The sequence below is a fragment of the Chaetodon auriga genome, chromosome 11 (assembly GCF_051107435.1).
Source record: "Chaetodon auriga isolate fChaAug3 chromosome 11, fChaAug3.hap1, whole genome shotgun sequence".
Lineage (NCBI taxonomy): Eukaryota > Metazoa > Chordata > Actinopteri > Chaetodontiformes > Chaetodontidae > Chaetodon > Chaetodon auriga.
Window position 1 is genome coordinate 21,212,508 of NC_135084.1, and position 27,752 is coordinate 21,240,259.

Sequence of the window (27,752 nt, forward strand, 5' to 3'; positions counted from 1 at the left end):
GAACAAAGTAGCATGAAATGGAAGTACTGCAGTACAAACTGCAGTACAAACTGCAGTACAAACTCCACTTATAACAATGTTTCTGCAGACAAATCTATCACTCGTGCTGTTTTCTGTAAAACGATGTAAAAGCTTTATTTATAGCCGTTGAAAACATTTCAAAGCAATTAAAATAGCATAATTACAATATTTTCAGTGTACAAGAACAGTATAAACAAAAAGACATGTTGCTACAGTTGTACTGGGTCATTTGGAGTCTGTTTCTGCTCCTGCATGAACTCCAACAGATGCATTTCTGTACAGCATTTGCAGCAAAGCACAACACACCACAGTGTCTCTGCCCCCTTCACTTCATGTGTTCATCTTCTTAACAATTCCAATGAAAAACAGCATGCAGAAATGTTTATTTTCCTGTGAACACACCATTGACTTTTGCTGATTCTCCTGTTCAAAGCTCAACAAACACAGCGGCTCCAGCAGTGCTGATGCGAGTCAGTAAAACCCTGAATGTCACACGACCGTTTGTGCACCGTGGCGCCTACGAAGGGCAGGCGGTGAATCAGCACATCACCAGGTTTCCATATCAGTTTCAGAGACGGTAATTCATCTTTCGGTTTCCTCCCTGCCATGCTCTCCTCTCACACTCCAGCTGTAATACAGTACTTCTAAATGAGGTCTTAGGTTTCACATGGCACAATATCAGAAATCAACATGCAGTCACACAGCGCGCTCAAGGAAGAGCGAAGCGAGCCTGAGACGTGTGCATTTCCAAAAGGATGCTGTATGTCACCGATCTGAAATGTCTCATTTCAGACGTTTCCTCTGTAGGGTACGAGGAGGAAATACAACCAGAAACAGAAAGTAGTGTGGTGAAGATTAAATGTGGACAAAATGACGAGAATTTTAGCAGTGACCGATGAATGGGGGAGGGGGTTCAGACGGGTTCAGACTCCATGCAGCTATTTGTAACTCCAAATAGCCAATGGCCGGATTATGAACCAATGAGCCTCTGGACACAGATATAGGAAAAGTCCTCAACTCGTAGTACATGAGTAAGACCTTTTCGTGTCTCTTTGCAGTCGCAGTGTATCTGTGCTTGTTCTGAGTCTCACTGTAGTCATGCTGTATCTTTGTGGCCGTTCTGCATCCCTCTTTGTTTTGTGTCACTCGGTAGTCCCTTTGCATAATTTGTAGTTGTTTTGAGTAACTTAGTGGTCGTTTGGAGTCTTTTTGTAGTCGATTTGAGTCTCTTAGTGGTCGTTTTGAGTCCCTTTGAGGTCATTTTGAGGTCACTTCTGGTCATTTTCCATCTATTTGCAGTCGTGTTGTGTCTCTTTGTGGTAATTTTATGTCTTTTTTAGTTGGTTGATTGACTTTCCAACAAGAAATGTTTGCAGTCACTTCATATAGAGGTTCTGGTTCAGGTGTGTGCCCAGTAAGCTGGTTCAGTAATCCACCCATTATGCCAGTAAACCAACCAACTCCAGTTGTGGGGGCCAATCAGACTCCAGGAGGAACGCGTGCCACCCCTCTGGACCTGCTCCTGGATTTACCTGTTGGTGCTGTTGTCTATCTAACCTCATGATTTCTGTCCTCAACATCCGATTATTGTGACTGTTGCCAGATGTGGGTCATTTTTAAGGATTTCTACATCTGTACAAAAGCTGGTTCTTCTGTTGAACCGTTCATTACCTTTTATATCACGTCTGCAACCACAAAGGTAACAAAAAACAGGTTTCAGCTACTGAACAGACAGTAATCCATCATCTCAGTGGAGGATTTGAAAATCAAACTCTGAGGCTGAAAAGTGAATTTAACTTGATTAAAACATGAGATTACACAGATGAGAGCGGCTGAAACGAGAGTTTAGGTATGATGACAGCCAGGAACACACACAGTCTGTGATGCATTCGTGTGGACTCAGCTGGAAACATCCAAGCTTGGCTCAAACGCATACTCAGATGAATTTGGTTATTGATTGTATTAAAACAAACTTCTGCTGCTGCGGCTCTGATTTGCTGTTGTTGTTTGGATACCCTCACAGGGAGCAGCGTTCAACAGTGATGAAACTTTGTTTGAGAAGATTAAACAACACATGTAACACTCAGAACAACACAGTGTCTTCAATGCTGCTGACAGAGGCTTTCATTTAAAACAGGTGAACTCTCATTGAGGAGTAAAGCTTTAAGTTCCTGAAAATGAGCTAACTGAGATCTACTAAGAGTAATTTTCTGACGCTGACTCAGGAAGTATAAACAACAAATCATAGTTCCACTTTTATTCCAGTCAGGATGAAGCAGACACTCGCTGCGGCTGATGTGATGCGGTGATTGATTGGTACCGATCAAACCAACACACGGCGTGAATGCCGAGAATTCGCTAACATTTCGCTTGTTCCATCCAAAACAACCCAGAAAACAACCGTTTCACGCAGATCTGTTTGGTCGACATTCACACCGCAAAACACAATGTTTGACGTTTTCTACTGTGCAGCTCAAAGGGCAGAACGTGGCGACCCCAAACCCAGTCGGGGTTATGGGGAGCCCCGTTTGGGAATGTCATCCATTGCTTGGGAAACCTGGATGGTTCTGTAGAAAAACTCAGAGCTGTGTGCTGCTCTTTAACGGGGGTGGACTGGTTCACCAGACACACGTTTGCCAAATTTGCAGGTCGGCCTTTTGTAAAGCTTGAATAATTTAATACAAATCTCATCAGTTTTTAACTTTGTTGTATTCTTCAAAGGCGTACTGAGCTCATGACGGCCCCCCCGATGCTGGAGCAGAAACTGCAGTAGCTAAGGCTCTTCCAGTCGTGATGGGAGCGCCGATTAGCCCGTTCAACACGAGAAAACACAGCTGGGCCACGCCAAAGTGTAAAGTTTTTGACTTATCAGAGGTGCTTTCGACCTGTATGTGGTTTTATAGATAACCTGAAGCCTGGATCACCGCCGTTTGACAGACGACTGTTAGCTCAACAGTCAGTGACAAAACCCTCTTTGACTGCATGATTCAGTGTTTGGTTGTAGTCCAGAAATCTCTCTCTGAGAGTGTTTAATGACCTGGCAAGCATGAGGAGACTTGGCCGGGTCTGAATCACTGCGCTAATAAACGGATAACATGACCCTGTCAACAAACCAACTCTTGCCAACTACATTCAGTCTGGCTGCTAACGATAAATCCAGAGGCTGAGACAAAGGACAGTGGAAGACGGTGCTGTTTGATCAGCTATTGTAGAAAAATGCTTTCAATATTAAAACAACGTCAAAGTAAGAGGAGGAGTAAACAAGAAAACTGGAAATGACACCGTTTGAGGGTTTAAATGACTCACATGATTTCATTCCTGGTTTGATCACCACCTTGCCCTTCTGAGTTTCACTGCACTGACCGAGCAGCTCGTAACTCAAATCTTTTCACTGTCTTGACACGTGAAGCGATCTGCTCCTGCCTCTGATTATCAGTGTGCAAAGTCTTTGCTTTAATGCTGAACACAACCCGAGCAAAGATGGAGACGAAACCCCTTAATGCTTCATCTTTTAGGTGTCCATGTACAAAGGTGGTATGTGGTGATAGAAGTGATTGTGAAAAACTCTGAAGTGCCTTCACCTGGCTCTAGTGGAAACATGCAGGCTTTTCCGTACAGAGGAAGACCGGTATCAATTACTCACAGGCTGGTGCAGTATCATCCTACTGGTATCAGTGGTGAGAGGCTTTTTTTTTTTTTTTTTTCTTTTTTTTTTTTTTTACATATTAACAGATCATAATGTCTATTGTGTACCAACTGCTGTTTAATAAGTCATAAAGTCATGAAATACATGAAGAAAACATTAATTTTGCAATTTTCCAAAGACTAGAAATTTATATAATATAGATGTTTAGAAACCTAGTGGAAACTCAAAGAAATGTGTTGTCATTTTTAGTTGAACGGCAGGATCGGTGCATCTACTTGAAAGTACCTCTTAAGGGATAATAATCCGGATTACAGATTACTTGATTACATACTTGCCAAACAGTAGCAGGAGAGCTACCGCAGCTACAATGTGAACCAGGGTATTGGAATATGACACAAACAAATGGGACACTCATCATCAATCCATACAAATAGACGATCAAGCTGCATTTGGACAGGATTCACTTCAATCGGGAAAGTTGGGTAATTTTAACATTGTCTGCGCTGATCGTCAGAGCACACTTTTCCCAAGTACTTGTTTTGGCAAGCGAAGATGAAGATGATGAAAGAGTTTAGTTACTGAGGACCACAGCATTTTATCACCCGCCCCCCCCACCACCCCCACCCCTCCCTGGAATATCAATCCTGTCCAAATGGAGGTTTGAAGTCTGTAAAATACACCATGTCTTGGCATCTGATGATCTCTTAGGTGAAAATGCTGGTTTGCTCTTGTTAACTTTCAATGGAGACAAAAGCAGGCGTGTGATTTAGGGTAACAAAATGTGGAATGGCGCAGTAGTTGACTAACATTGTGTGATGAAAATGTTGGATGAAAGCGATTGCTTCGGCCCAGATGGTTCCCACTCAGGTCGCGAGTCCATGCTGGATCCTGACTGGACACGAGTGCAAGATCACTTTTCCCTGCTTGAAAACTTCAGGGGGAAGAGCTGGGGGAACTTATGTGGACCGGACCCACGTACTTTAACAACCCTGGGTCTGCAGAGTTGATCGCCACAGGAACTCATAATCTCTGTACAATATAAACACCTTAAAAGAAGCTAAAAAAGTAAACAGGAAACTGTACAAGGCACATTTGAATTTCCAAGGGCTTCATTTTGCACAGAGGCAGATTTTGATGACATGATTGCCGCTGCGCTGGAAAGGAGTGCAAAATCCTGGCTCTTTGGTAGCACTGAAAAGGCTAAGAGTCCGTGAAGGAAAAACAGAGGTGAAAAAAACAAAATTCAGGCGTTTCAGAATTCCTTAAAGGTGTTAACAAATCATTTCCATCAAAATTAACACAGCCAAAAGTCTTCTTCCTCACTTGGGAAACAGGAGGAAGTCGGGTAAGACTTAGTTCCCCGTGAACGAAAAGGAGATCGAAGGCGTGAGGAATCCAACACAGATACATGATCAAAGAAAAATGCTACGTCTGCTGGGTTTTCCAAAGGCTAAACCTGAGAGAGGTCCTGGCTGTCTGCACTGCCTTGCAAGTAGATTATCCGTCCAATCACGAGGAGCAGGAGGCCCACGCAGAGCAGCATGGCGGGCTCCTGGTGGATGTGCGGCAGTGGATTCGGATGGATCACGACCCGTCTGTGTCGGCCTGCCATCCCCTGGAACAGAGAGGAGACGAAGAGATGCTGTGATATGAAGCTAGTGTTTGAGCCTAACGCATGAAAAAGGACTTGACTGTCAGTTCATTGGTCATGTCATGAATCATTTGCATTGGCTTTTGCATCGTGTGTGTGTGTCTGAGTGTGTTGTGATATACATCAAAATATTCATGTAAACACTCTGCGGTCCCTCGATGATTTCAAATCAAACACACACACACACACACACTGCATGTTTACATCCACAGGAAGCAGGTAAGTACAGTTCTCTACATCCTGCCACAACTCTCTTTACACCCTCTGTCTCCAGGTGTGATTTCCTTACGTCACTGTCTGTATGAATGCATATGTGCAATGTGCGTTTATGCCTGAATCTGTCTGAAGGCCTCTGATCTCAGTGTCGTCACTGTGCCCATCTTTACTCAGAAAGCACACATGAAAGCAAACTTTTCAGACAGTAAAGACTCCGATGAGTCACTAAATGTGGGTGAAATATTTTTCACTTTAATATAGAGAATAACACCACAGAGAAAGAAGCAGTCTTTGATCAAAGGTGAAACACATATAAATCAACATAAAGAAGAAAAAGCTGTTGGTAGACATGTAGAATTAAAAATGTACTTTATTGCAAATTCATGAAATGAAAGAGATTTGCTCAAGAGGTCAAAATCAAAGCAACAGAGGCCGCGATACCCTGACTTACAGTCTTAAAGAACAACTCTGAGTTCAAATACGTTGTGGTGCTGAGTGAGACGCATCAGAATGAGACCATTTGCTAATCCTTTCTGACAGACCACCTATTTAACGTGCTGCCTCCTCAACTTCATTGATTTACAGCAACACGTTTCAAACACGTTGGGACAAGAGCAGCTAAAGATGTGGAATGCTCCAAAAGCACCTGTTTGGATCATTCCACAGGTAAACAGGTTGATTAGTAACAGGTGATAGTGTCATGATTGGGTATGAAAGGAGCATCCTGGAAAGGTTTATTTGAGATAAGATGACATCATCCGGGTAATTATCAAACTTTGGAAACCACCCTACAAAACCATAAAAGACATTACACAACTGTTATCACAGGCTGAGGAGTTTATCCTCATGGTGGTTAAAGTGACCTTTACCTGTAAAAATGGTGGAGTTCCCCTTTACACATCAAGACGCATTCAAGACCAACAGCCAGCGACAGCTCAGTCTGCAGAAAGTCGTGTTGGAGTCATCTAACAGAGATCAGACCCTCACTAACCTGTGCTGTCCAGCCTTCAGGCATTTCTTCCATCAACCATGACATCATCTTCAAACTGAGAATTAATAAGTGAGATCACCTCCTGTAGTTTCGGTTCGGACTCACATAGTTCCTTCGCTCAAATGTCTTTCCTGTCTCTCGCTATTTTGAACGCCTCTCTGCAGTCATTCCGACACACTTGGCACGCTGTTGACTGAAACAGGTGTTTTCTTCACTGCTCTGCATCCCTGCACTCAAAAGCCTTTGGCCTGAGTCCAACGCTCTGGCAATAGAAGCAGCTTCTCACCAATAAGAGGTCTGCCAGATGGACAGAGGAGAAAGGACATTTCCCCTGGGTGGACGTGCACCGGGAAGCGTCGCCCAGAGGAAAACACTCCAGGAACAACAAGGTTCCTGTTACTCAGGAGAGATGGAAAGGTGAGTGGACATCTCCACAACACATGACTTCGCTTACACCAAGAAACACAAGCTGCAAACTAAAGTTAAGAGCAGGACAAAGGATTCACTGACAGCTCTTCATTTTAAATGATTGAGCTTATGCTGAAAGGACACAAACAGCTCCTAGCGGCGGCTCTCAGGTGTGAAATGAAGCAAAGCTCTACTTCAAAAAAACCCTCCATCCTCAGCTACTATTGCTCCAATAAATAAAGGTTTAAAGAGGAAACCTTACACTCGTTTACAAGAATAACTAAGGAATTTACAAGAGCAGGAATCAGTTTTTCCGCTGGAAGATGGATGTCCTGTTTTGGCACGAGGCTCTGGAAGCACAGCCCAGCCGGATGGACTGTACAATACCATCCAGACATCGACTGGCACAGAATAAGCCTTCTGCCCCGGGGCGAGGCTGCTCTCTGAAAAACAGGATCTTTATGGACGAGAGCGAGAGGGGAATATCAAAGCTGTGTGGTTTGATTCGAAAAGTGAGCCAAAAACCACAGAAACCAATAATGCCAGAGGAGGAAACAGGTGAGAGGAAGACTAGTTAACCCTGTGATGAATCAGTCTGCTCCCGATTCTTCCTCTGACTCAGAGATGACCAAAGAGCTGCCACAATACCGATTTGAGACCTCACCCTGATTTCCTGTGCAGAACCAGTTTGACCAGCTGGACAGATTGATAGAGAAAGAAATACATCGTTGAAGAGAAATCCACAATAGCTGAAAATAAACCACAAAACACAATATCTCACCAAAGCTAAAAAACTCAGCAGTGTAACCTGAGGAGAGTAAAGAACAACCTGCAGACAACATGGATTTTTAGCCACGCTAACATTGGGTCGGTTCATGGCTCCACTACTTTGGTCCACAGTGAAACATCTCAGCAACTATTGGATGGATTGCCATGAAACCTGGTTCACACATTCACGTCCCCCTCAGGATTAATTCTTATGAATTCGATGATCCCTTAAGCTTCCATCTAGCGCCATCATCAGGTCACAATTTGAATTTGTTCAATACTTCGGTTCGTGAATAATTAACCTGCGAAACCAGTCACATCCTCGTCAGCCTCAGCAGTGCAGCTGTACTGTTTTCAGTGCTAATTTGCAAATGTTAGCATACAAAGATGCTAAACTGAAATGGTTAACATCGTACCTGCAAACATCAGCATGTTAGCACTGTTAGTGTGAGCGTGTGAACGTGCTGATGTAAGCGTTTAGTTCAAAGCCTGAGTGCAGTCTCACAGACACTGAGTCTTGTTTATTATTCATTGAGGTTCAAATTAAATCCACCATGAAAGAGGAAAACTGGACAGCATGAAGACATGTGGAAAAACATTTAATTCTAACATAAAATGGACACAGCAGTGTAGGAAGTCGCTGAATGAGCAGCAGAGGCTCGGAGGTGTAAGACTCATTTGGCTGCTGCTAAAACTGAATGTCATCAAGGGACTGCTTGGCAGTGAAGAGAGGAGCAAACTCTCTCCAAACACTGATTTTTGGGGTATTTGGTTTCATCTCCACCACCTAAATTTCTGCCATTATCATAAATCAAGCCTTGTGTGGGTACAGAGGCTCGAGCGAACAGCCACTCGTTCAGCGTTCTCTTTCATTTGGAGCTCAGAAGTTTGCCGTTCGACATCACAGGTTAGAGCTTTGTCTTCTGCAGAAAGTTGGAGTGGATTTTCAACAGAGGAGCAAACTTTGTAAAAGCAGTAAAGGGCTGCAATTTTCCTTCAGTGACTTACTGTCTCAGGTTACACCATTTCGGACCTTTAGACGTGAAACTCTGCTTTTCTGCTGTGAACACTTTAGTTATCCTTATTAACGTTAATGTGCTTGCAGCAGCGTTCATCATGTTGCACATTAGAGACTCGTCTCTCCTTAAAGCAGCCCTGGAAGACACACACAAGGTTTGTGGTTTTTGAGCTGGCAGCGTTTCTGTGCTCTCTCCTCACCTCACGAACCGCTGTCATGATTTAACTGTCGAGATGGTCTGCAGTTTGCAGAGTGAGGGAAGAGACCACGCTGGCAGATTTATGAGTCTCAAGACAAAAAGCAAACTTACTGAGAGCTTATATAAAATGTTCAATTTGTTGATGTCTAGATACCCGACTGTGTAACTAGTCGGGGACAGATTTCTAATGATCACTTTTAACTTCATATTAATCACACGTTCTGACCCAAAATGAAAAAATGCCACCTCTTCAGTATCCTTCAGGGTTACAACAGATCCAGCTCTGTAGCTGCATGTTTTTTACATCAAAAGCTAATGAAAGCGCAGGAGAACCAGTCAATGACAACTTACCAGGAGGATGTGGCGTACCGGGGAGGAGCTGAGACTTGATGCGTGTGGTTTAACACAATTGACGCATTTGCATCTGACCAACATCTGTCTACAAGGCGTCTCAAACCACCCCTGGAACAGATCATGAGTGATTAGATCACTGTCCTACTTCAGCGCATCTTAGGTGCATTAACACCAGCATTCATTTGTGTTACTTATTATCAGAGCTGTCTGATAACAGAAGGTGCATGTTAAGAGTTTCTGGTTTTACGAATTCAAAGGAAGAGTTTGACATTTTGGCAAACACACTTATTTGCTTTCCTGCTGAGAGGATTGAAGGGTCATTAGTTGAGAAGCATGAGCATCTTATGATTTAGTTAAAGAGATCAACTTTAATCCTTGTTTTTTTGGTTTTAGGGGAGAGATCTGGGTTGGGCGGTCTGAATGGGGTTGGCACTGGGATGGTGGGGGGGGTGTGGACACAGGAGTTTGTATTAGGGCTTGGAATGATTAAGAATTCAACTGTAATTGTGATTAACATTTGATCCCATGCGATTTTTTAACTCCCATAAAATCAGCTGGAGCCAGGGGATGCAATCAGATGATTGTTAATTACCAACGACTGCACAAGCCTTGTTTGTGTGTGTATGTGTGTGTATGGGGGGGGCACGGGGATGAAAAGGTGGAAGATGCACGATGTATAATGTGCAATAAGGCTAATAGCTTAGCTTAGGATCAAGACTGGATGTAGGGGAAAACAGCTACTCTGGCTTTCTCCAAAGTTAAAAAAGGCAGCCACCAGCACCTCTAAAAGTCCCAAAGCACCGTGCTGCATCTTTCTTAAATCCAAGTACAAACACTAATGTCTAAAAGGTTCCAGCAAATCAAGTGTTCTGGGAATACAAATGATTAGCTAAGCTTAAAAACACCATGTAGAAAGTTGGGCTGCTCTGTTATTTGGGTGATTGGTTCCATTTCACAGTCAGGAGAGGTTTGACTTCCACTGCAATCAGAAGCAGATGCACTCCTCAGCTGGAAAACTGCAGGCTGAGAGCCTGACACCAAGCCAAGAGCAGTCCCACTAACCAACACTTGATATTCAGACCTTATACCTCAGGATTACAGAAAAGGAAATACACACATGTGCACTCACAGACACACATGGGTAATCGTCTAATAGCTACCTCATTTAAACTCTTACCTCAAATGACCCCTTCCATCATCTGAGAATAGAAAACCTGCTGCCACAAATCATTTTCCTGCTGTCACTGCAACTCTGCAGGCTTCGAACGAGTAACTGGCACACACACACACACACACACACACACACACACACACACACACACACACAAATGCAGGTTCCACAATGCACTGTACATACACATGCACATGCACATGCACACAGTATTGCTGGTGTGATGCAATATGAGAACAGGCTGATAAACATGACATGAAAAAAGAAAAAGATCCACAACACAAGAGAGAAACCAAGCAGGCAGTCAGCCAATCAACTTGCTAGATAATCAGTTAACCAGAAAATCCATCAGTCAGAGAGTAAATCAATGCACCAACAAATCAACTGCACTGTCATTCAACCAGCCAATCAAACAAGACCATACGACTCCTGTGAACATCTGCTTGAACAGATAATGATGATTATAATTGCATGTTTTATCTAAATTGCTGCAGATCGTGTTTTGTTTGAATACGTGTCCAACATCCTACCATGTTTTACATTATCGTGAGAGAAAAGTCAAGGAGACCAGATGATCACTGGTGAGTTACCCAGCTCAGGTTTGAAGTGTCTGCAAGTTCATTTGCATAAAAAAAGACTATAATGGTGCTGGACTAATCTCACTTATCGTCCTTATTCCTCTGTTTGGGTTTGGAAACTGTTGAGTCTGCCTGCAGATTTTGGGAAAAGACACATCTGTGATGCAGAAGATTTCATCTCGTCTTGCTCTTCTCCCTCTCTTCACAGTGGAAACATTGAGTCAGCCCGTTCCAAAAAGCTCATGTGATTTTGTTTGGTCACCACAACTTACTATGCTGCCTCTCAAAAATAGAACAAGGCTACACTTACAAGTGCGTGCGTGCGCACGCACACACACACACACACACACACACACACACACACACACACACACACACACAATGTAAACTGTTATATTATTTCTCTATCCTTCTCACTCTTACCTCTCTGCTTCTTAAGTGCCACTATGCAAACCTCCCCAAACACTATAATTTGAAGGTTTTACTTCTTAAAATGACCCCCCCCCCCCATTGTTAGAACATGTATAACAACTTTAAACACAAAAATCTGTAAATATCTGTCTACACATTATCCTTAACATGCGAAGCCACACATCGACACCCACGCACAGCTGCTGCATTAGTGATACCGTGGTTCTGAATGTGGCTGATGTCCTCCATCACGTCATCTCTGTTATTACTTATCTCTTTTGCCCTTTTTCCCAAACACATGCGGTGAAGCTGTGACTGCATCATCCAGACGCTGTCCTTATTCTCTGCCGAATGTCCACCAAAATCCCACCTTCACATCTCAATGTGAGCATCACGTTTTAAGACTCAAACAAGGCGCTTTGTGCATGGAAAGCGAAGGGAAACCTCCCATAACGAGGAGGACACACGACTACAGCATGTTGTGGTCTGACACAACACAACACAACACAAACGAGGTGTGTAGTTCAAGAGAAAAACTTTTCTGTGTGGCCTTAATCGCTGACACTGAAAATATTGCATACTGATCAGATATTGTGAGTAAAGCAGAGCTCAGAGGATGCTCATTGCTGGAATTTGTGCAATATGGAGTCAGAAAACAGGCTCTGTGATGCTGAAATAAAACTTTATGAAAACTTTCCAAGTGTCTTTGAACTCCCCTCCCAATCCAGGACAAGCATTCAGCACAACAATCCTCCAGCCTGCCTGCAAACAGGCAAATGCTGCAATAAATCAGCATTTAGTCCTTTATTCCAGCGAAACAGGAATGCACTCTTAACTCGTGGATAAACAAGGGTTAAAAATACTGCGTCTGATGCACTCTTTGTCTTTCATACACACTCGAACACACATAAACAAAAACACAAGCAGCCAGTCAGTGACACCCGACTGGCCCACAATGTTCCTCAGAGTTATTTCTGTCTTCAGGACAAAGGGTTTTTACCTCTTACTGAAAGATGACAGAGTGTGTGTTGGAGTTTGAGTGTGTGTGTGTTTATGTATGTGTATGTGTGTGTGTGTGTGTGTCCGTGTGTGTGTTTTGGCAGGATAATTAGACCTTGTGCTTTGCTCCCTGAGAGTTTTTTAACCACAGGGCTGAGCCATAATGAATCTACACTGTCACGGACACTAGACACACACACCACACACACGCACACGCACGCACACACATACACAGCAGACACCATATTGAGCACGTTTACAGATGTTTGAAAACAAACGCACACATTGTGTAAATGTTTAACTGGCACACATAATCACGCACACATTGTGTAAATGTTTAACTGGACGAGTGTGTGTTGGGGGTGGGGGGGGGGTGAGAGAGGCTGGCTTAAATGAGGGCAAAGGAGAGCGAGCCGGTGAGAGAGAGGAAGACTATTGAAAAACAAATAATTACTCGTCATTATATTGGCGATTACGCAGCGCTGTACATGCTTTCCTGGCAAATAACCGACGACTTCGATATTGTTTGTGTGTACAAGTATTTTCGCAAAAATGCTTCGCTAATATCTCAGACAATAAAACGAAGCGAACCCCGAGAAACCAGCCGTGTGTTTGTGTGCGAGTGCGTTCTCAGATGATGTCAGTCATTTTAAAGCCTTTACGGTCTGAAGTGATGCGGCTCGGCCTCCACGCCTTCAGGCAGTGAAACTGAACAAAGCTCTTCTGTCAACAGCGGCAACGTGCTGGCAGCGACAGCAATGTGAGGGTAAGTTGGTGATAATGCGAGTACTTGTCAGAGAGCGCTAAAATATACCCCAAAGCCTGCGGATCAATTCACAGATTATATAAAACCATCCTTATAATGCAAAACCTTCAGGCTCAGGTTCCTTTTTTTATCTATGTAGAGGAATAATTGTTCATTCAGTCTCTCCGACCAGCTGGCCTCATATGATGATCTATAACGTCGTTGAGAATTTGATTACATTTCTTTGTTTGCTGAAGCGACCCAAGTATTTCATAAATGTATTTCTGACCAGCTGGTGGCAGCACATTGAAAATGAAGGGATGATATCTGTACCAACTTTCACAGCAGTCTATCCAGCACCCACACAAAACTGCACAAAAATGTCAGCCTCGTGGGCGTGCTAGAGTCCTCTGGGGACCATGAATGTCTGTACTAAATGTAATGGTGATCCATGTCATACAAGAATAAAGTTATTTTATTCTTTGCTGTTTTTCCTTGTAAATTACTGGTGTCACAACTGGTACAAGTGTGCAAAAAAGGGGTTTCAATGAGACATTATTTCATTTTAAGGGTCACAGGAGTCAAAAAGGTTGGGATTCAGTGCAGACAGAGGTGTATTTTTTAAAGATTTTTTATTTTTTACCTATATTAGGTACAATTGTATTAAAAACTGCATCTTGCAATTTATCAAATTCTTGTGGTGGGACTTCAGTGGCTGAGTGAGCAGTATTAGCAAAGCGATATAGAACTGTATCATCTGCATAAAGATGTTACAATTTGTTTAAGAGGATGTAATGTTTGTGAACAAGGAAGGATCCAATACTGAGCCTTGTGGAACCCCTTGTGACAATGGTAAAAATACAGAAATGCTGTTTCTCCAAACCGCACATTGCTGTCCATGATACAAGAAGTGTTCATGATAAAGCCACGCCAGTAACCTGAATCACCCCAAATTCACCCCTGCCTAGCCCAGCTGGACTTGATCCAGACATGATTCATGATGATTCACGTATCTTGCTGGGCCAGTTCTATGACGGTGTGAAGTTCATGGCATTGTTGAGAACTCCTTGAAATTTCCTTTTGCTTAGAAACTTGCCCAAGTTCAACTATCAAATTCAAGTTGGCCAACCCCCCACAACCCCCATGTGTCTGGATTTGGTCAAAGTTTCTGGTGGGGTCATTCTCCAAGGAAAACTGGTCTCAGATGAGAGACCAGACATGTTGACTCACAAGGACTCCAATGATTGGTGGGAAAATCTCAGAGTGTCAGTGGAATAGAGACACCATGATTCACACCTTGGGGGTGGGGGGATGGGGGGGCGGTCTTGGCTGAATGCTTGTTGGTACGGTAACCTCCTGTAGTTTAGCCATGCACACTTTGAAACAGGACCATTAAACTGCAGGCAGGCACCATAACCCATCAAGGAGATTCCAGTAGAGTGATAAGGATGCAATCCCTCATCGGCATCCCATCAGAGGGACTGTCCAAGTGTTCTGGCCTCATTTCTTCAGCCATATGTTCATTTTGCACAATCATGGTTACATAGGGATTAATTTAATCACTCATCTGTGCGGTCTTGGCAGGACAAACTGCAACAACAACAACAAAATCATCTCTCTTTCCCATGCTGACGATCAAGTATCTGATTCAAATCTGAAGAACCTGAAAAACATCTAATGCTACTGTGGTTATGAAATCATGTGTGACCGTGCATGTGCACTTGTCCACAGCAACACCAACACCTGGCAAGAGAACAGGGAACAAGCCTCCACGTTCCTCTTTTCTGTGCCTCCTCAATGTTCTGCAGCATGAACAAACACACATTCACACACTTCTGGATAATTCTGCACCCGAGTTCACAGAAGGTTTGACACTAGGACACATACAAACACACTCTTCTTCTCTTTCTGTCTTTCTGATGGTGTGACTAGGTGTTGAGTCACAGCCTCAACTCATCACGTTCTAACATATTTCTCCGTCCTCCCTGTGTTTTCCTCTGCAGCTTGAGTCACAGCTGCGAGGGCCAAACCCGCCTCGCCTCGCCTGACTCTTGGCACTTACCTTCTCCCAGCTCGTGGGATTTTTCATGTATGGAATGCATTCAATTCTTCCTGATGTCAGTGCACTGCTGTCAGCCATTAAACTCCTGATTTTCCCAAACCTCTGGGCCTAACTTGGTGAAATGTTCAGGGGGCGCGTTGACAGTATATCTGATCATCCAGAAGGCAGATGAGTGCAGTGATTGATCAAAACCAAAATGTGAGAGAAGGATGAGTAACCCAGCTCTGTTAATGATGGGTTTGAGAGCAATGTGATGACTGCTGGAACCACAAGTGCACTCAAATAACATCCCTTAAGGGGTTTCATGGCTTTTTTGTTACACATGCAAGAGTGTTTGGGCGGAAAAATGCAGCAGCATGAGAGCAAAAAGGGTTAACTGTCTTCTGCTGGATGCTCATTAGCACCCAGTAGGTTAAACCCAGTAGGAGAGTTGTAGCTTTTATAGCTGCTAAGCTTTCGACACTGAGGGAGCATTTTAAGCTTGTCACTGGGATGTAACGGTCCTGTCATGCCTGTTCTTGACTTTCACTTTTTAATCCGTTTCTCTGATGAGATTAAAGTGAATTCAAACCAGCTCTGATTTTCTTCCCTGTCTCTCTCTGGCTTCCCAAAGATCCAGTCAGCCCTGGATCTGGTAGAGGAGTAAATAAAACTAATGATGCAACATGCAGAAATGTTGCCAAAGACATTGAAGCCAAGAGGAAATGAACTCTTAGTGCAACTTTACAACACACCCTGACTGACTGACTGATAGGAATACTGCACCGTTCAGAGGATTTCTATTGCCTGCAACAATGTGATGATCCTCCTCAGTGACTGAAATAAAAATACAGACGAGCTGACCAAAATTCAAAATGGTTTGTTTAAAAAACAAACTGGTTGGTAATTGGAAAAAAAAAAAGGCCCATGCTATCAGCACACAAGTCTCTGCAGAAAACAACGCTATTTGCACCTAAACCACGACTGTTTCCCAAAGCTAACTGAATAGTTTTGGTGTCTAAACATAACTGGGCTGCAACTGAACAAAGAAAATATGTAACGCTGCAAAGGTGACGGAGCAAACACTTAAAGGTGCCCTGTGGAGTTTTCCTGTAAACAAACAAAAGTTATGTTTACATTCAGTGTTTCTCACCCACCACGGCATCTCTGACAAATGTGTTGAATGATCTTTCCTCCTCAGAAATCATCTGTAAACCCAAGCTTCTGTCTTTTCTAAAATCAGGCCATGTTTACATCCATATTTGCAAGCTTGCACTCTTCTTCTTCTTCTTCCTCCCTGCATTTGCTAGCACATTACCACGCTTCTCTGCACATCAGCCACCCACTGTCAATAATCACACCAGTGTGAAACCAGTGGCAGGAGTGTGTATCAAAATCATACAAATTCTCATATAAACATTGCTCACTAATGCTACTGGTGGTCAGAAACTCCACAGGGAACACTTAAGTATAAAACTTTACTGTGTCTCCATCTTCTAACAGCTGCAGGAGGAGACTCTGGAAATGATTTGCATTTCCTCTGTAATTAATTAGACACAATTTTCAACCATAACACCACATAATAATAATAATACTATACATACACAATTACATCCAATATTCAGAGCTTCCTGTTCTCATCTGCCCAGAAGAAACAGCACTCAGAAACACCTCTATGTACATGAGTACCTCAGTCAGTCTGCCAAGAAGTAATAGTACTGAGGCTGAGCAAATACGCTCCGCTTTCATAATGTGAGCAGTCAATGAGCTTCTCTGGGTCTCACCACATTTAAATACCCTAAGTTGTACCGCTGACTTTTGTTTTTGTTTCTTTCCCACTGCTGGAAACTGGCAGAGGGCTCTGCAGAGGAGAACGGTGCTGCTATTCCGCCTCAGCAATTCCATCTTCTGCTCCTCCACTGCTGATGTCCTTTTTGTATCATATGGCTGTTTTCTTGTTTTTTGTTTTGAGGGTTTAAACTGCAGTGGTTAATCTGGCATCTGGAATTTCTGCAGCTTCAGGCTGGCTGCTCGGTTATTTTCTGATCAAGAGTCACTTCGTTTTTCTCACCCCGAGCGCATTGGAAATAACCAGCTGGTCACAGGCTCCCTCTGATCACCCAAGGCGGCATTTTAGAGGCATGTTTGTCCTGACCCCCCATCTGTTTTATGTCTACTTGCACTACTGAGCATACTGCTCATTTGAAACCGTCTCCAGCTTCATATCCACACAGTTAAACAGACGCTGTTTTGACTTGTTTTGGTTCTGGTGCTGCAGACTGCTGTGATTTGATAAACACTGACTAATCAATTGTGGCAAACAAAAAATTTAATGAACCACGTTGGATGGAGACACAAATCACTCAACAAAATGTGATTTTACACACTCACACAGTCATATCTAGGTGGGACCCAAATTTTGACATAGTTGACTATAAACCTATTAAGATAACTTTGCACAACAATAAAAAAAGACTACAAAAGACTACAAGGACACACATGGAAAAACCGTCACTGACCCTTAGGAGAAGCAGTCTGTTGAAATCATCTCCAATGTGTCGGAGTTCTCGTCCGATTGCCTCCATCTGCATGTCCTCTGCGTTTCGTGGCCGCGTGCTAGAGGGGCTGGGAGAGTGTCCTGAAACAGACATGAAAAGGCACGCAGAATGTGCTATAACTCTTGCAGTGATTAAAGGGTTTAAAGCCACTCCACTGAGACAAAATACATGTTGAAGTTCTAATATTTTGGAGATAATTAATTTATATAAAGCACGACATGTAGTATAACATGAGTGTGCAGCTTTACATGTGAACAGTGTGAAACATCAGCACCAAGGTATCTAAAATCTGGCAGGTAGAATTAACAGAAACCACAGATGGACAAGACTCTGTGGATGTATTTACGTAAGTGTATACACTGATCCAAGATGGCGGCCCATTCATTGCAACAACATGCCCACTCAGTGCACTCATCGAATGATGAGCATTACCAGAGCTGCAGTTCAGACTGTGGTCACAACCCCAAAATCACCACACAGCCTAAGTGTTGTAACTTCCTGTGAGCTTGGCTGATTGAGCCTTGACAAACAGTGAGGGACACTATTCAAACAGCTTTCCCACCAACACTTGAACGCAGCAAAAAGGTTTATCTGATGTTAGAAAAGATGCATGCTAACAATGCTACGCTAGGAGGCACAGATGAGAAGCGAAGCAGAGTATTGATGCAGGAGAGATTAAAAAACAACCAAAGACACAACTTTACAGTTTTATGTTTACTGTGTTGATTGGATAGATGAGTGAAAAGATCATTTAAAGAACTTCTATGTGAAACAGACACTGTGCTAAATGTGTGTGTTTCACTAGCATCACAATGAAGATGTAGACAGATACCACTCTGTCTGACCGGGTGAGCGAACATGTGTGTATGCGTATGTGTGTGTGTGTTTGTGGTTAATCTGTTATATTTTCAGTCTGAACTACAATATGACTATGAAAGGCTCTGACCTCTTACCGATTTCCACTTATGACTCATGAACGCTGTTACGAAACCCAGACTTAATATTTCTCACATCCTCCAATATTGACGAGACCAACACAGCTGACTACACCAACAACATCCACAAGAGTGTTTATGATGGGAAATATGGGCAAGGCAGCCGTGTAAGCCATGAATACGCAAAGCACAACGAGCTATGTCAGAGCACTGGAAATTACAGCAAGTGTTTCTTATTTCCGGGACTCAAAACTAATTTTTAAAGGCAGCTGCCAGGTTAGCAACCCGGCGTGTGCTGCCTGAACGTGATGCGTCACTGATCCACTTAAGACTTCAAAAACCTTTTTGTATTTCTCTCACTTTCATCTGGTTCTTGATTCAATTTGCACGCTCGTTTGTGAAGCTGATGGGTTGGACGGCTTTTCACCCCACAGTCAAACTTCATAATATGATGATGATGATGATGATATTGATATGAAGCCCGTGACCCATTTCTCTGTTCTGCAGTTTCTTGTTACTTAACGGCTGACATCGATACTGATACATCTGCAATAAGCTAATGTTGGCAAATATATTGACCTCTGTCTACTTTTTTTTTATGGACATAGGCTCTGTAACACTGTTTTGTGTTTCTATTCGTGCAGTTTTCACAGAACTAGCAGTCTCTGAAAGTTCTTTACAAGGCTTATAATTTATGGTTTGTTAATGCTGAGACAACAGCCATATTTTGGATCACTGTATTTTCCTTGGAACAGCTGACTTGTTCCAGAGGACACAAATCTTCAGATGAATAGAGTCCTGATTTTGCCAGAATACATAAAGAGTAACTCCTACTTCAGACAGTCAATTATTAGACAGCTTTGTGCTCCCTCTTAACTTAGATTTCTGTGTGAAGTTCATTTGTTAGAGCGAAGCCTCGGGCAAAATCTATCTTTGTGCAACCAGCCCTGAGGATGTGTTATAATTAAACAGTGTGAATATAAATCAAACCACGCAAATGCATCAATGCTGACTGTTCCACTCTGGCAGAACCTGAAGAAACATGACTTGAGGTGTGATTTTTCTGCTGCAGGAGGAGGAAGTGTTGTGATAGGATGGCTGTAATCACGCTGTCAGGGAGAGAACAACAACAAGATGATAAACTGATCCTCCTTAAGCTCCGGCGCTCTATCTCGCTCTCTAACACACCATCAGGCCAGCCTTCTGGATAACTCAGACTTTTTTATGTTGAGCACAATGTGCGATATTTTGAATGAGTGTGTGTTTATCTCCTGCCTGTCCTATCTGATGGATGTAGCGGACTGAATGCAAGGTGAAGGCTCTCTGTCTGCATATTACAAAAGACCTGCAAGCCTATTTTGACTGCCCCACACACACACACACACGCACGCACACGCACGCACAGAGGCCTACTTTGATTGGCGTACTTAATGAATGACACACGCACACGCTCCTCTGTTTTGACTGGTATCTTGTCTGTCTCGCTGCAGTGACACAGAATGAAGGAGACACAAGGCAATCAGTGAAGCTAACCACTGCTATTATACAAAGCAGACTCATATGTCCAGAGGTTACAATACGCTGAGGCCTGCGGAAGTTTAATTTCAGTCTCCGGAGATCACTTTTTACTGACAAAACACCACCATCTACGTAAAAAATACAAATCCAGATAGAAGTGTGTTTGCTGGGGTTTGTCATCCACTGTGAGGGGATTCACTCTGTTTGCTGGGCGCTTTGTTTGTTTTTGTGCCAGATCTCAGCCTCATGCCACAGTGTTGTTTATTACTAAGCAACAAGATAAGCAACTTTAGCCGACAGCGTCGTCGCTTAAAGAATGTGCGACTTGTTCCGTTTTGATATCTAAATAAACAGAAGGAATAAAAACAGGATCAAAGCTGGAGAAGAGATTAATGTTCAGTAAACACTTTTGTGGCTCCATCAACATAAGCTCATGACCAGAGAACTTGATTTTGCATTTTATTTTAAACAACAAAGTTACGTGAGACTGAATTATAGGGAATCACGAGGCTGATTCCAGCAAAGTTGGGACTCTGCATAAAACATAAAACAGAATCATTTGCAAACGAACTGTGTTTCCCAACAACAGTTTTAGGAAGCGTTCCTGAGCTCATGTATTAATCTCCTTTATCCAATCATGTGTTCACAAAGTGGTGAACCTCGCTCCATTCTCACTTGTGATCAACTGAGCCTTTCCAGGACGCCCCTTTCATACCCAATCATGATACTATCACCTGTTACCAATGAGCCTGTTTACCTGGGGAATGATCCAAACAGGTGTTTTTGGAGCGTTCCACATCTTTCCCAGCCTTTAACTGCTCCAAGTTTGTTTGAAACTTGTTGCTGCATCAAATTCAGAATAAGCAGATATTTACAAAAATCAATGAAGTTGATGAGGTCAAACGTTAAATATATTGTCTTTGTACTGTTTTCGAGTATATGTCAACAAGGATCAGCAGGTTATCACATTCTGTTTTATTTATGTTTACACAGAGTCCCAACTTTTCAGCATAAACTGGGTTTGAAAACTACAAGTTTCAAAATGACAAATATCTGTGGATGGGAGGTCAGACTCTTCTACTTGAAGCTAGCATCTTGAGGCTACATTAGCCGGGACTAGCATAACACACATACACACACATCTCCAAGTTGTGGGTAATGTATGCATCAGATTTTGACAAGGAAAAAAATGTACAGAATAAATGTGATTCTGCTGCATGATTGTTTTTATTTTTGCTTTTAGCCTTAACCTAGTCATCACCTTAACACAAGTCTTCACCCTGAGATGAAATGATTTACATTATGGGGACCTGCACTTTGTCTCCACAAGTACAGCAAGTCCCCACAATGTGACTGTGTAAACAGATTTATGTCTCCACAATGTGAGTAATACACAGGCGCGCGCACACACACACACACACACACACACACACACACACACACACACACACACACACACACACTTGGGCGTGGTTAGTTTAGCCAGAAGTCAAGACCTTTCTTCCTTCCTGTAAATCTGACTCAGCAGGATTCAATGAAAAGAGTGAATCAATCCAACATCAGCAGCTCTAACAAAAGCCTGCCGATACGTCCGAGTCAAACTCATTCACAAAGTGAGTGATACCAAACACTGATAGAGCCACGTCTTCACACAGAAAGTACAGATGAACATAATCTCTTATTTAAGGGGTTAGTGTGAGATTAGGATTGGGATGTTGGATTATGTGAATGTCATTTGCTTCTGTTAAGGTTAAAGATTTCATTTGTTTTATGGCCCAGTGAAGTTCACACAGTCCACATTTTCATTGTGATAAAATAAACATATTTTGGACGTCACTTCTGTACAAACAAGTTTCAACAGGGAGTAAATGTTACTCAACAGGAAGAAGAGTAATACTACGATGGTATGAAGACAGGAGAACACAGCAGAAATGGGTTTGTGCTGAGATGTCATGCGAGTGTGTTTTGGATCTGCATGTTTCAGCCTGAATTTTGTGGATTTCCCTCTGAGGGCCACTGCAGCCAGCTTTGCTGTGTATTAGTCAATAAATCAGAATGTGAAAACAAAGCTGAGACTGATTTACTCATCTGAGTATCAAAATACTACAGAGGAAATCTCCTTCCCTCGTGAGTATGATCTAGTGGAAAGGGAGTGCAAAAACATCCCGAGAATGTTTTTGTACATCTTTTTACTATCACTGTTAACACTCAACACCACACCACACCTCGTCCAAAGCCCCAAATATTTGATAAAGGAAGCTTCAGGGCGCTTGTGCTCGGTTAATATCTGGTTTCATATTTTGCTGTACACCCACACAGCAGCGCAGCAGCAGCAGCAGCTAAATTTCACAGTGAAAACACCCAGAGCAGCTTGCATAGTTGATGATTCAGGCCAAAAACTTTCACACAGGACCGGTACTGTTTTGTTTTTTATAGTGTGTATGAGGGTGTGCATTCATGTATTTGACACTCAGACACCTACACTGACTTTAAATCACATTCTTAAAATTTATGCAAAATGACAGAAATTAGTACTAAAATTATGTAAAACGACAAGAAGACATGTCACTGACAATGTCTTATCACCTACAGCTGCAGCAACAAGACAAAGAAAGGCGCATCCTCATGCGCAAGAGTATGTGAATTTGAAAAAAAAAAAAAAAAAAAAAAAAAAAAAAAGGTTAGTATTAATGTTACTTAATCAAAGGCTTGCATCAGCAGTTTATTCGCCGCTATATTTGTCACTATTAACACTTATCAGAAGACTTCGTAGTGAGAAACGCCAACCTATTCCGCCTACATGTATTCAGTATTGGCGGTTAGTCATCGGTTGGGTATGCAAAGTGCCTGCTCACCGTGCTGCTGGTGCGTCCCCGGTCCTCCGCCGCGCGCCTCAGCCATGCGCTGTAGGGCGTGCTGCATCACCTGGCCGGTGAGGCTCGGAGTCTGCGTGGCTCTGTCAACCGTCACTGGCCTCGGAGAGAGCGGGGAGCTCGGCAGCGAGTCGCCGTCAGAGGAGAAATATCCACTGGAAGCGCGGCGAGGGAGGTGGAATATTGACCTGGTCTGAAACACGCCAAGGCTGTCGCCGACGCTGGCTGAACGGGAGGTTTGCGCTGAGGCTCCAGCGGCACCGCCGGGTGGTGGATCTCCTCCGCTCCCCTGTGTTGGCGTTACTGCGGTCGAGCCATCGGACCGGTTTGGTGGTCTGTTGGATGAACAGAGCGGCACCGTCAGCGTTGGCTTTCATCACTCTGGACAAACAGCCTACCGCTTCACGTCTCCGCTGCATGCGAAGCTGCAGCTGGATGGGGCTGCGTCAGGACTTCACCTCGCAGGCTTTCCTTTAGAACAGCGGGATTTACACAAATTCAATCTGATTAATTTGACAGGGGCACGCGGTGACTGGCGCGCCGACGAACAGAGTTTGTTTTAAATAAACGCAGACGTGCCAACGATAAGCTGCCCATAGGTTCGTCTTTTATGAAATGTTTGCGTATTCTAGCGCGCGTCCCACTGCAGCGGATACCCACAGAAGCCTTGGAGTATTGTATTGAAGGTTTGACTGGGTTATGTGCAGTGAATGTGTCCCTGTTCAGACAGGAGCCCGGGTTTCCGGGCAAAAGTGGCCGCCCGGTGCGTCTCCATTGTGCGACAGAAGTTGCTGATTGCAGCAGATCTTTGTTTGACTGGGTTAAAAAAAAAAAAAAATCAGGCATAAAGGAAGCGGCTGGAGTAACTTCTACTGCGTCACACATGAAATATGAAAGAAATCCCTCTCTCAGCGGAGCAGTTAGTCTGGAAATCTTATTTCCCAACCAATCATCCAAAACAGCATTTCCGTCTGATCGGGCATCTCTGCTTATTTACAGCTGACGAGGAACTTATTGAATCACGGTGAAATTATGCGGACATTATATTTGTAAACTCACTTTATTGGAAACACACTGACTTGAACTGAGAGTTAAAAAAATGACACTTTCACCACTTTCATTATAATTTATTTTAATCACCAAAACTGACTCTCGACGTGACATTCTTAAAAAAAAAAAAAAAAAAAAAAAAAGACTCGTCAGAATAATATTTTGTTGCATCGCTTCCTGTTTGTCCAGACGGAACTACAGTTTCCTAAGCGCTCGGACTCCCAGCGGTAATGACCTACTTCTGCGCCGAAATGACCTAAAATTATTACCGTTTCTTGCACCAAGTCTCCACGCACTGACAAGCACATTTTTACGCACCTCTGAGGTAAACCGTCATCTTTTTGCGTTTTACGCATTTTACGCACGAAGAAATTGCAACTACAGCCGCATTTAAACTAGACGCGATGTCTGTACTCCAGCCATATTAAAATGCAGAGTTTCCCTGAGGGCTCCAGCGCAGATGACGAGGAGAGACATTGAGCGTGTCAGGCGTCATGTTGACAAAAAGGCACCAAAAAGTACCGGCGGCCACCTCGCCGAAAGGAAAAAGCAGAGGGAGGGAAGAGAAGGAAATCCGCAACGCCGGTACCGGAAAACTGGCAAACAAGGCATTTGATCAAGTGTCACGGTAAAATATTTTAACGAGATCCCTTCAGCAGCACGTCTGCACCATCACTGTTTGAAGATGAAGAGGTAGGCTGTAGTTAGTGTGTCTCCGTGGGCGACGACAGAAAGATCAAGTCTCACAAGAAAAACTGACATTTCAGATTACACGATAAGGTTTCGCTTTACTACTGAGACAAAGATAATAAAATACTTCAGCAGCTGTCACATGGACGGCGTGTGTCTCTTGGATTATGCTTTCTATATTTGTAGCTTTCCTCTCCAAAGCCCAGTGGTGCGCGTGCGCCTCCCACAGGGCAGTGCGCACACTTAGAGTTTCCAGAGCTGGCAAAATGATCCTCTGCAGTCCAGGAAATTGCATTATCACGAGTGCAAATACCAGAAAAGCTTCAGGTGAACACGCTCGGTCTTAAAAAATATCACGTGAACTCATTACCTGACATGGAGCGGCAGAGTAAAAGGCGGCTGACATCGATCATAACAAGAGTCAGTCTCTCATATTTCAACAAAAATCAGCTCCTCTATTGGAGGAAAAACATCACACCGTCCTTTTAGTGTTGACAGCGTTTGGATATACGTAGAGTCCAAACTTGCTGCCATAAAACAACACAAATCTTCAGCAAATCTACAATCTAGGTTATCATCCGCATCCTTGAGGACAAAGCGACACGGACCAACACAGCTTGACATTTGGACCCAACACAGCCTTCATCCTGAGAGAAATGCCGTTGGTACTCAGCTGAAGGGTTATGGGGTTCATAAAAGGAACTGAAGCCGGCGCGCTAGGACGCCAAACATACCGGCAACGTCAGAGGATCAGTGCAAAGCGCACTACAAGCGCTCTCACAAAAGAATCCTCCAGAAATTTGGGAAGGGTCGCTTTGAACTCTGCGGTGTTACAGGAATATCATGTGACAAGAAGGCGCAGTTAGAGTTAATTAAAATCGGTCTAAGTCACTTTTTACGCATCACTCCTCAGTAAGAACACAACAACAATCAGAGAACGCATCACAATGTAAAAACAAAGCTCGTATTATTTTCCTGGATTTTTAAAACGCTGCTGCTATATAACCGCGGCTGTTTGCAGCGCGACAGCTGACATGCCGGTAGCACGGAACGAAACTGGACTTCAATACTAGTAGTAAATAGTAAATAAATAAATAAAACACAACCAACCTCTGCTCCCTCTGTCCCGACTCACCTGGACGGATGATGCATGTCAGTGGCGGGACATCACCGCTGGCCCCGAGAACAACACGATGACAAGCTGGAATATAAATATGTCTAAATGATATCAATGCAAGTCCAGATAGGGTCCACGGGTCCAAAGTGAGCAAAACATTCACTTCTAAGAGTAAAAAAAAGCCACAAGTCAAATAAATCCCAGAGTTTGGGCTCAAGTTTCCCCGGGGAGGAATGGTTGAATAATCCGCCTCGTCCGAGTGGAAAGTGCACCAGAGGAGGTAAACAAACTCCAGCCAACTGCGCTTTTTTCTGCACTCACAGGGTTTCCTTCCTCTCTCCCTCTGTCTCTCTCTCTACACTACAGAACGTACCCTGTGTGTTCTGCCTGATATGAGGGCTCCTCCTCTGAAAGCAGATCCACCTACTGTTGGGTGGGGTTTCTCCTCTGGCTCGAAACTCTCTCCTCTGTCTCCCCCTGCCTCTCACACGAGCCCTTACCGGCATGAAATGCTGCACTGTCTGGCGTCCCAAGGATAAAAGTGACAGGACATAAGCAGTTATAACAAGTGCAGGGGATATTTTAATAAGAAATGTAACAGCAGTTTGGCTCATTCTGTCTCTCATGTCTACTTCCTCTCTGTGTCTGTTTCTATTTCATACTGATTCTGATCAGATCTTGATCTGATCATTCATTCTCTTTTAACAGGATGAAGTTTATTCCTGAACCTGTTTTCTACTTGCTGCTGATTTGTTGCCCACATGGGTCTTTTTAGTCAAAGCATCTCTGTAAAACTTTATGAAAAAAGAGTCACAAAAAAAGTCTTAATGATGAATTTGCGGGAAAACATTGTCTTTCAGAAGCTGCAGGTCGACACCTGTTCGCCCGTCTCGTGTCATTTCCTGTTGGGACACTGCACTAATTTCTTGCACTGAAACAATACTTTGAAGACTTAAGTGTTCAAATCCTCCATTGTGTGTAATTTTGTTTTTAAAATGACAAACTGTTTAGTCAAAATCACACAAACTGGCAAATTCCATTTTAAGCAGAATCTAAGAAAGCAGAATGTGCCTTAGATATCGAGACATTCACAATTTGGACGAAACTGACACCTACACTTGTGCTATGACTGCTGCCCTGAGAGAAGAACCCGGTATGAGCTGCTGCTGCAGGAATGAATCATCCTACGAGCTTTGTTGATGCGTCTGACAAACGGAGGAAACTCTCTGAACAACATTTTTACATTCTAGACATGTGACTGCATTCTGGTAGAATACAGTCATCTCTGCTTTGTCTAATGTCCTGCGCTGTTTATTTTTGCCCCATGTTTCTGTGTCATGATGCACTGTTCACTTCAACGTGGTTCTGGTTAAATGTTTAACTTTAGCTTGAACATAAATAGCGACTGATGCACAGTTCGTCCTGTGCATCACTTAGCCTTAGGGCAAACAAACAAACATTAAATAGCTCTTGCACCTAAATGAAATAAACACCAAGCAACGATTGCTCACAAGTGAGTGTGCAGTTGGATCGATTCTCCTGATCGAGGTCACAGAGAGCATCGCTGCTGAGGAAGATTCAAAGTCAACAGCTCTGAGAGGAGACCTGCATCATGTCTCTGATCTCTCTAGTTACACCTGTTTGACAATCTCATGTCAGAACTGACTGTAAATGCCTACATTTTTTATGAATGTTAAAGTATTGTTAATGAAAAGATGTTCCACTTACAGGATGCCATTACTGCATTCAATCAAGTGTCAATCGCACGTAGCGCGGGGTCTGTGATGCTGAGGT

At 43.3% G+C, this 27,752-nt stretch overlaps 1 protein-coding gene across 1 annotated transcript; it reads right to left on the reverse strand.

Moving 5' to 3' along the window:
• Positions 1-1,170: 1,170 nt before the first annotated feature.
• On the reverse strand, positions 1,171-26,395 carry bcl2l11 (BCL2 like 11). The gene is made up of 4 exons (XM_076742548.1): positions 25,977-26,395; positions 23,084-23,436; positions 17,737-17,855; positions 1,171-5,282 (listed from the first exon to the last, which is right to left on the reverse strand). Exons 1-4 carry the CDS (start codon positions 25,991-25,993, stop codon positions 5,118-5,120), a joined length of 654 nt encoding a protein of 217 aa, XP_076598663.1. The 5' UTR covers positions 25,994-26,395; the 3' UTR covers positions 1,171-5,117.
• Positions 26,396-27,752: the final 1,357 nt, after the last annotated feature.